This window comes from Haliotis asinina, chromosome 4, assembly GCF_037392515.1.
Source record: "Haliotis asinina isolate JCU_RB_2024 chromosome 4, JCU_Hal_asi_v2, whole genome shotgun sequence".
Taxonomy (NCBI): Eukaryota; Metazoa; Mollusca; class Gastropoda; order Lepetellida; family Haliotidae; genus Haliotis; species Haliotis asinina.
In genome coordinates, this window is record NC_090283.1 from 81683527 (window position 1) to 81694069 (window position 10543).

General features: G+C 41.5%; 1 protein-coding gene and 1 long non-coding RNA gene across 4 annotated transcripts in view; one reads left to right on the plus strand and one right to left on the minus strand.

The window, feature by feature from the left end:
- LOC137281988 (uncharacterized) overlaps positions 1-10254 on the minus strand; it is a 28951-nt gene extending 18697 nt beyond the window's left edge. Inside the window, exons 1-2 of the long non-coding RNA XR_010956777.1 lie at positions 10207-10254; positions 5841-6155 (exon numbers count right to left, since the gene is read on the minus strand). This is a non-coding gene — a long non-coding RNA (uncharacterized lncRNA). The remainder of the gene's footprint in view (positions 1-5840; positions 6156-10206) is intronic.
- On the plus strand, positions 555-6854 carry LOC137281986 (uncharacterized). 3 transcript variants are annotated; one of them, XM_067813741.1, is made up of 8 exons: positions 557-1048; positions 1740-1857; positions 2209-2225; positions 2692-2770; positions 3269-3337; positions 3908-4053; positions 5141-5288; positions 5830-6854. In XM_067813741.1, the coding sequence occupies exons 1-8, from the start codon at positions 665-667 to the stop codon at positions 5967-5969; spliced, it is 1101 nt and encodes a 366-aa protein (XP_067669842.1). In that variant the 5' UTR covers positions 557-664; the 3' UTR covers positions 5970-6854. The 3 variants fall into 3 exon arrangements, with proteins under 3 accessions (XP_067669844.1, XP_067669842.1, XP_067669843.1); XM_067813742.1 differs by having other exon boundaries at positions 565-1048; positions 3908-4041; XM_067813743.1 differs by lacking the exon at positions 3269-3337 and having other exon boundaries at positions 555-1048.
- Positions 10255-10543: the final 289 nt, after the last annotated feature.

Below are 10543 nucleotides of genomic sequence, written 5' to 3' on the forward strand. Positions count from 1 at the left end.
CAGTATTATGGAAGGAGACTTCAGATGTTGTGCCCATGAGAGGAATCAATCCCGGACCTTTGGATCGTGCACAATTAGGCGACCACACCCATTAGACCAGGCCCACTGAGAAACATGTGAGCTTCCAATAAACGCGTGTCTGTTTTCCCACGTGACCCTTCTCCATGAACAGAGGGGGGCAGGTTCGTGACGCGAAAGTGGCAAGAATAAGCAGCGCGACTGAAGTATGGTCTCTTGTGAAACACTCAGTTCGAGACAATGGACTGTACATAGTCAAATGACACATGTAACAGCTCTGACACAGGTGTAAATGAAACTACTATTATTTACTGTTATGAAAAACCCGCACGTTTCGTCCGAATGTCGCGATGACCCACCAGCCAACAACTAATACATTCACCAGTCCTTTAATTTCCTATAATTATGTTGTGACGTCCGATCGATTTGTCAGCTGATATGAGTAACCCATGTCGAAAGTTACACTTGCATGAGATTGCATTACATTAACTCGTGACTCCGCCCCTTCTCCATATTTGGGAGCCCACTATCCACGGAAGACAGTCGTTTCCCGGAAGGCCAGGCACTACTGTATGTACACACGATACAATAATTCCGTCAGAACAGTCGTTCACGAAGCAGCGCTGGTCTCGATGTGTCATTGACAATGGGAGTTCTAGCGGGCTCAGGTACCGGGGCAACTGTCCAGATGTCTCCGGTCAGTTCATCGGACATCCGGAGTACATCAGCTGTGAAAGGCGATGGACTGCAGCCTGTCCGCAGGTCCAGTATCGGACAGTGTAGTTGCAGGTGCGCTCACGCCAGGTTGCAGAACTTTCTGCTGCCGTTGACTCTGGGTATAGCACTGCTTGCTCTTCTTGCCGCCACACGTGCAAATTTCAGAGAGGGAAACACGTGTGGAATAAGTGCAGAGGATAAGCGATTGTTGCAAGAATTACAATCATTTAAGACTCTACTCAAGGGTGAAAATAAGGAAACCGAGGAAATTGATGGTAGGCCCCAAGACACCCTCACAAATCATTTTAAGCAGGTAGGTCAACATGATATTTCTGTCTGTATATTTCCCATTCTTGTGAAATGTATCAACAAAGGGGAGGTAACTCACGTGACCATAACATCCCCCGAGGAGGTTGTATTTCCACAGATAAGCTCAGCCGTAGCGTTGCGTTTTGTTCAGACAAGAAACTGTCGACAAGCCAGTACACTTCCTTGTGTGGCTAACTTTATGTGGATCAGATACCCGGGATCTGAGTGAAGAGATCACTGTGGTGATGAAAACATGTAAACAAACATGACACTGCTTACGTTGGGATTTCAGAAACACGATACACTAGATGTCGCTTGGTTTGAAGTGTGTGTCAGGTATCAACAAGTCAGGCTGTCGGTACTGGCGCACGTGGGCTATACCCCGTAATGACGCTAGCGTTCCCTCAGCAATAAACACACAAACAATCGCTTGGAATAAATAATTTGATAAGGTTGGTACAGTGACTGTGCAGTAATAATTAGTAATTAATAATATACAAATGCATAAATAAACATACATATACACGCAATTTACACACACATACACACACACGAACACACACACGAACACACACATCAGACCAAACCAACACAATGGGGTTTGGGTTTGGGGGTGGGTGACATTCTTCTTTCTGACAAATCTCTATCCCCAGTTAACTTGTACATTTCATTTCATTCCATTTTGTATGTTTCAGATCAAAGACCTGGTTGAGGATGATGTCAATGACGACAGCGTGGGCGGCTTGCCTCTACTCCACCGTGTTGCACGTGCGGCAGGTTCGACAGCAGCCCCTCGGCGCAAGTCCAAAAAATGTAAGTGTTCAGATGGTTGTGTTTGCATGTCAGAACTAGTCAGTCATTCCGCTCTCACTGGGCCCATCGACACATGTACAGACGGCATAACGTAGTGTCATTGTTCATTTCTAGAATCAGAACTTCCATATTTATTCGGTGAAATCAGCTGCGTATTTTCAGATATTACACAGAGTTGTTTTTTAAATAAATATATTTATCAATTACAGGTATAATCTTTACTTGTAGTTTCACATCTTGCATTAGATTACAATATTCATGCAAACAAATAGCTGCTTTGTTAAGTGTTTCTATCAGTAATGTTTAATTTATTGAAAACACTGCTAATTTGTTTTTCTCATTTCTTTTCAGCTAAGAAGCGGAGAAAGGTGAGTCTATCATTATTTGTTGACAGTATGCATAGGTTATCTGAAATGTATTAATTTTATTTTTATTAAATATTTAATATTATTATTGATTTTTACTGCTGTCCTTTTTTCCTGATTCATGTGCCATTGATTATTATTATAAGCATCACTAACAATAACGATGGCATTTCAAGGGCAGACTGATAGCAGAATCATTTCACTGTTTAATGAACTTTTAATTATAAGAAGCTAAAGAAATATACTGAACAGCAAAACAAACGCAACTCTGTATTTGGGTAAAGTTTTAAGCAGAAATATTATGAACGCTTACTTTTGTAAAATTTCATTTTTACGAAACTTTACGGAATTTGTTTTATTTAATTTTTTTTTAGCTGTTCAGTATATGTGTTAATATTTCTTGACAGCGTCGAGAGACTGTCACCACTACGGCTGTAACAGGTTTTAGTAGTTGAATTTTGGTTCTCAGTCCAAGTCCAAGTCCATCCGTGCGGCCCATTTCATCCCCAAGTTCTGGACGGATCTGAAGGAGAAGGAGTTTGGGCGTGGTCAGTATAACTAACAGCTTGACCCACGTGCCTTCATGTCACCTTCACGTCAACTCACATTTCCTATTGCACATACTACCCTCAATTAATTGGTTACGAATAACAATTTTAATATTCTGCCTGTTCACATTACCTGTTACTACTAATATACATGGCCGTTACAGACAATATAGATTACACAGTTTTACCCTTTGGATTTATGTTTACGTATCACAAGAAGTTCAGTTAATTGTCTCTTCAACCGGATTGATACCTTATATACATTGTCAGATTGTGGTGGAATAACATCTGTGTGGAAATACTTGATATAGTGTCGACCGGCCTATTTCCCCCACGCTGTTCATCTCCAGACATACTCGAGTAGAGATAACTGGGAATCATTAAGCAAACGTTTCCCCTTTGAGCTATCACTTATAGGTTCGGTGAATTATGTCTTTTTAGTTTCAAAATACCCAAATAAATTATGTTTTGAAGAAGAGTTGTGTCCTTTCATTGCAGATACAATGTGCATTAGTGTGGCTAAATGGGGCGGTCGCGCATGCCGAAACAGAACTCTTGAAATGAAATGTAATATTCTTCTTGATTTTTCCTTGATAAATACATAAAAATAGATACATAAAAATAATATTTCAATTGTGGTTTACTTGTTCACTGACATTCCTGAAATCTACGTGGGTCTTTTCAGTTTTACTTTTTAATATTTCGCTTGATAATTTTAACTCATATTTTGAAAAACACTCGAAAGCCATCGAGCGGGTATAAGAGATACTTGCAGATATTTCTGCATATAAATGTGTGACACACAACGTTGCTCCTTATATTTCTGCACAGTGCACAATTAGGGTGTGTTTGGGAACTCTCTACAGAAACGCTTTAGATTCTGATGTCAGTCCGCAAAATTAAAGATACGACACTGTCACATAGTTTAATGAAATGAGGACTAGCAGTAGAAACGGATCCGAGAAAATCGTTAGACAGATATTTTCACGGAGAAAACTTTTTAAAATGCAATCACAAGTTTGTATATTGCAAATGTTTAGCACTGTAGTCGAAATTATCCATATACATAATCTACTCTTTTGTGTTCGTCATTACAAATATTGTTTCACTATTAAGTATTGACGTTTTTCTGTTCAGCCGGAAGTATGAAGTTCTTTCATCCGGCCGACTGGGTGGCGAAGAACCGCCACATCCACATGCCGGCCACACAGGACAAGGAGGGTGGGAAGTTCACAATCACGGACAGCGGCCTGTATCTGTTATATAGCAGTGTGAGTGCCAGTGTGAGTGTCTCGAGTGTAGTGGAAGAGTAGAGTGCCAGTGTGAGTGTCTCGAGTGTAGTGGAAGAGTAGAGTGCGGAGTATGAGAGGTTCTAAGTGCACTATGTCCCTACATAACGTCTAAGATACGCATGTGTTGGAAAACACCAATAAGGAGCAGAGTGAATGAGTGAGTTTGGTTTTACGCCGCTTTTAGCAATATTCCAGCAATATCACGGCGGGGGACACCAGATAATTGGCCGCACACATTGTACCCATGTGGGGAATAGAACCTGGGTCTTCGGCGTGACGAGCGAACGCTTTAACCACTAGGCTACCCCACCGCCCCATAAGGAGCAGAAGGTATAATATCTACGTAACGGCCACAGAAAAATGTTCACTTCAAGAAACAATTGTCGTATTCGTATTAATAGTAGCATACAGACCCCAATTCTGTAATCAGAACAAATCAAAAGCACGGACACATTCACAAAAGAATAGTTTGCCACGATAGTGGCGTGTAGACTTCACAAGTCTGTAAGGTAATGATTAATCCTTTGAACGCTAATTTCTATAAATAACCTACAAATACTAAGAACCCATTGTCCTTCAAACAGAATGGTGCTCTGAAATGTCTGCTTGTCTTGACGTTCCTTTTAAAATGATCGAAGTACCATTTTCATGGCTTATCATTCAGTACAACCCTGGAGCAAGGCCGAACTCGGGCTTAACTGACACATGTTCAAGTCTACGTTATCAGGAGTTGAATGAATTCACAGTAACGTCAGTCAGTAACTTCCTGATGGACATGTTACTAACACTACGCCCACAGGTCCCGAATATTTGTTTTCTGGACACCCATTAACCGAAAGTGTGATATGATATATTGTAAACTAAGATAATATATACTTATTTGAATGTATTAAGAGATCTATCCATCTAAATTGAAACCACTTGAAATATTTACGGATCTACGTTCTTGGAAGATATTACTAATGGCAGACAGTATTTGCTCATTGCCTTACTTGTCCATTTACAAAGACACAATGTCGTCTATTATAATACTATATAATCTTAATGATTAATCAACAAAACTGCTTTATGTTTACAGATTCTGTTCTACGACAGCAAACTGAAACAAAGCCAAGCGATCATGAAGAACGACCAGCGTCTATTTAAGTGTATGGAGGGGGTTGACTACATCAACGTGACAGCCGGAAAGGCCTTCAACTCCAAATACAGAACATGCAGTAACACAGGTGAGACCAGCTCGGGTCAAAGGATCAAACACGTGTTCGCGATGTAGCGAAAAACATCCTTACAGGAATCCTAGTACATGTGCCCAGAAAATTAGAAAATTATACGATATGATATCGTATATAATGACTTCATTGGGAAGGGACCCGTGAAGGTCCCGGGGTAGAATAGGCCTTCAGCAACCCATGCTTGCCATAAAAGGCGGCTGTGCTTGTCGTAAGAGGCGACTAACGGAATCGGGGGGCTAGGCTCTCTGACTTGGTTGACACGTCATCGGTTCCCAATTGCGCAGATAGGTGCTCATGTTGTTGATCACTGGATTGTCTGGTCCAGACCCGATTATTTACAGACCGCCGCCATATAGCAGGAATATTGCTGAGCGCGGCGTAAAACTAAACTCACTCACTCATTCACTGGGAAGACATTGGGAATATATGTAATGCCATTGTGTATTTCCCTGTTATGTAGAATAAAACCGTAAATAAGGTCATATGATCGGCAAATGACAGTGTAATAAATACTGATATTTTCTAAAACCCCCAGGTGTGACTTACCTTGAGAAGGGCGATGTGATATCCGTGGATCTCCTCTATGACAACAGTGTCATTGACCTATCAGAAGACTCGACATTCTTTGGCTTGGTGCAGTTACTTCCGGGTCCAAAGAAGAAATCCCGATCGTAGCCAGTACCCGACAGCATATACAGAACAGCCATCTCGGCAGCTACATCAGCAACAGCAGTAGCGACAACAACAGCAGTGTGTGCCAGAACCATGCTGACAGTAATGACGTAATTCTTCGTGACGGCTAGTGGAAGACATCTGCAGGTCACAGAGGCGTTCCCCAGGACAACAACGTGTCCAGTTTGTCTGTAAATATCAGAACTGAGCACTCGACCGTGTATAGAGCTGCTATAGTTCAGAATCTCTGTACATACAAATTTCGCGTCATTATGCACAGGACATTTCGCGTTCATACAGCTATATTTGTTGTTTTCATTGTTCCTCCTGATATTCATTCCACACATTAACACACATCGGATCCATTTACTCTCATTCCAGTTTCAAACATGCACACTGACACATGTCCAAACAAACACAAATATACAACATATAATTAAACTCGCCCATTCATGCAACATATGTCATATTTGGGATTTCACTTCCTTAGTAAATAAGACATATGCTGCATTTGACCACTTCCTAAATGGCATCGTGTAATCATCGCCCATTCATGCAGTTAAACATTGTTGAAGGGTTGGCATGAAAGTGACATGACAGCACTGAGTCATGAACTCATCTTGTTTATTATATATCTGTACATGTCTACCATCATAATCATATCGCTGCTTTCATCACACTGACTGGGACTCATGATGAATATCCAGTTATACATCACACAACCTTTGCACAATTCATGAGAATGTATAATGCATTTTGAATCAGGCTTTAACATTTTCATCTTAGAGAGAGATCGTTGTCCTTATATGTCCCTTTTGACATCGTGTGTAAATATGTAAATAAACATACCATATAAAACCTGAACAATAAAATTATCTCGAACTATTAGAGTCTCTTCTGGTTCGCATTGCTTTCTTGTGGTCTCTTCGCTGAGGCCATACTACACTGTTGTGGTCTCTTCGCTGAGGCCATACTACACTGTTGTGGCCTCTTCGCTGAGGCCATATTACACTTGTGGCCTCTTCGCTGAGGCCATACTACACTGTTGTGGTCTCTTCGCGGAGGGCATATGACACTGTTGTGATCTCTTCGCGGAGGGCATATTGCACTGCTGTGATCTCTTTGTGGGGGTCATATTGCACCGCTGTGGTCTCTTCACAGGGTCATAATGCACTGTTGTGGTCTCTCCACATGGCTGAAATTGCACTGTTTTGATCTCTTCATGGGCTTCATATTGCACTGTTGTGGTCCCTGGCACTATTGTGATCTCTTCACGGATGTGAAACTGCACTGTTGTGGTTTCTTTACGGGGATCACTATGCAATGGTGTGTTCGCTTCACGGGAGTCATATTGCATTTTTTTGTCTCTTTAAAGGGGTCACATTCCATTGTTTTGGTCTCTTCACGGGGGTCATCATGCATTGTTTGGGTTTCTTCACGGGGGTCATACTGCACTGTAGTGTCTCTTCAGGGGTCATACTGCACTGTTGTGACCTCTTCAGGGATCATATATTGCACTGTTGTGACCTCCTCAGGGATCATATATTGCACTGTTGTGACCTCTTCAGGGATCATATATTGCACTGTTGTGACCTCTTCAGGGATCATATATTGCAGTGTTGTGGCCTCTTCAGGGATCATATATTGCAGTGTTGCCTGTTCACGCCTTATTGCAATGTTGTAATCTCTTCACGAGGTGATACAGCAATGTCGTTGTCTGTTCAGGGATCATACTGCACTTTTATAGTGTCTTCAGGAGGCATATATATTCATGAATCACAATACGTTGTAGCGGTCTCATCGCAGAGTCACATTGCATTGTAATGGTCTCTTCACGGGGGTCATCATACATTTTTGTTGTCACTTTACGGGGGTCATGCATTGTTGTGGTCTCTTCACGGGGGTCATCATACATTGTTGTCACTTTACGGGGGTCATTATGCATTGTTGTGGTCTCTTCACGGGGGTCATCATACATTGTTGTGGTCTCTTTATGGGGTCATCATGCATTGTTGTGGTCTCTTTACGGGGGTCATTGTGCATTGTTGTGGTCTCTTCACGGGGATCATATTGGGTTGCTGTAGTCTCTTAACGGGAGTCATCATGCATTGTAATGGTCTCTTCACGGGGGTCATCATGCATCGTTGTGGTCTCTTCACGGGGGTCATATTGCATTGTTGTGGTCTCTTCACGGGGGTCATCATGCAACGTTGCATGTAGAATGTCTCAGTGGGTAGACGAAACTGAAGTGGCGATCTGCGCTTAAGATCTTTTTTGTAAATATGTCAATAATAAAACCTTTGAATATAATACTTTCTTTGTTGTATTTAGACGTAAACTCGGCCATGCGCTAGTAACTGAAAGAACGCATTACACGTGAGATGTAAATCATTAAGGCACAGTCTGCCGACTTGGCTTCACCTGACAAACACTGTTTACCTTACCCTCACGCTGACTCATGAGCATATATAGGTCATATTTTTGAAAGAGTAAATAAAAAACAAAAAATGCCCAAATGTATTGCTACGTCCATTGTGTGAGACCTCTTCCAGTCTTCCAGTGAAAGGTGTCCGTATGATGTATCAACGTAAATACGTTTACTGACTGTGACGAGACATATTCAATCGGTGGGAGGAGACATGATGTCACCACATCACGATTTTATGCATGTGTAACCACGACAAGTCTCTAACGTACCCTGAGCCCCGGGAGTAAACACTGTTTGTAGTTTTCTTGGAACTCTTTTGTTGAGAAGTCAATTCTCGCAATCACTACCACTCGCCACTGAAATGCACTACGCCGTGAGTCTGCGCCCATGGCAACGACCTTTAATCGTACACAAACTGGTAGGTGACATGTGGAGCACCCCGACCTGGTGACCCAGGGGGAGGGGTAGTCAGATAGAGCCAGGTATTGGATGACGGCCTGACTAGTATACAATATAGCTGGTAGTAAGCTGTGGATCTAACCACTGGCTGACTGCCATCAACAACAGGCCGGCAATACACAAGAGGGCACATGTGAAACAGAACGTATAACTGATTAAAATGTCAGAGACGATGAACTTTGTCCGCGTGTTCGTGTCGGTTCTATATATAACACGATATGCCTGCACACAGCTAGTGACAAGCTTGGAGGCGACACAGCTAGAGTCGATGTACATGTCACGAGAGTACCTCCAGTTAACGTGGCATCGTATATAGAGTTATAACAGAAGAATGCCATCAGATTTTCAGTTGACTCAATTAGGGCTTTGGTTCAGACGGCCGTCCAAGACATACAATTATTGCAGAGATGATACCAAGCAAAACACCTCACTGAGTATGTTTCCAGGAACATTTACTGTTATATACAACATATTATCATCCGTCTTGCAATATTTACTGTTAAACACAGCCCTGAAAAATTGTCTCACAACATGCACTGTCATGAACAGCCCTGAACATGTGTCACACAACATTTACTGTCATATGCAGTCCTGAACATGTGTCTTACACCATTTACTGTTTCACACAGCCCTGAACATGTGTCTTACTACATTTACTGTCATACACAGCCATGAACACTTGTCTTAGAACATATATTGTTATATACAGCCCCGAATATGTGTCCCATAACCTTTACTGCTGTGTAACATGGAATACAAGGTGACACAAGAGTTCGGAGTGTGATTGAAAAACAATTATCGGAGATATTCTATTCCGAATCAAAACATATACAAACGTTCAATATCTGCATTATTGTGCGTCTGGTGAAAAACGTTTGGAGTATATTTACATATCTACACCGGGAAGTGCATCTTCTGTGTAATTTGTTCAGTCGTTATAACATTTATGATACAAACATGGAAGCCAAAGCTAGTCTATCTTCATTCGATGTTTACACAACCTGTTGTTGTGCGCGTCAGGATCAGGAGTTACCATCAAACATACTCAGGTCATAACTAAACAACTCACTCGACCATCAGCCACAAACAAAATTACAAAATGTCACGTCGAACACACAAAATACCAGTTAATAAAACAGTAGATTACGAAACTGAAGAAAATCATATAAAATATCCAGGGGTAGACTGTGTTTTCTCACGAATTATAAAACGTAAATTATTTCTGAACGTGTTGACAGTAGGAACAACCATAAAGGTATCAGCTTCAGTATTACCCTTAATCAGCACTTTTAACAAATGAATATATGTGAGGAGCCTCTAGAACTGATGGCTACAGAAACTGATTTATCCTACCTCTCCGACACTCCTTCGTCTCCCAAATGATTAAATCTTCCCAGAAATGTATTTCTGATGCGGCGTCACGCAGTATTATAGGTATCTGGTAATCCCTGTCTATTAATAGATCCTGGGAAAAGCCCGAGGCCGGTATTTCCACCTCAGCAAGGAACAGTGACGCTGCCAGCCAATCAGGAGTTCTGGACTTTCCTGATGATATTTCAAAGTTCCGCTTATATTGAATATTTGAAGCATGTTATGTGTATTCGAAACCGAGAACTCAAAAGGTAGGTTTCTGCATCATTTTCTATACTTTCGCAAAATAATATGCATTTGTTACATTTCCTCTCGGATG

Bases quoted from the DNA above. Each gene is read 5' to 3' on its own strand.
- LOC137281986 (XM_067813741.1), top strand. From the start codon at position 665: ATGGGAGTTCTAGCGGGCTCAGGTACCGGGGCAACTGTCCAGATGTCT. The intron at 1,049-1,739 runs GTAGGTCAACAT...TGTATGTTTCAG, and splicing joins TCACAAATCATTTTAAGCAG to ATCAAAGACCTGGTTGAGGA. The intron at 2,771-3,268 runs GTCAGTATAACT...CTTTCATTGCAG, and splicing joins GGAGAAGGAGTTTGGGCGTG to ATACAATGTGCATTAGTGTG.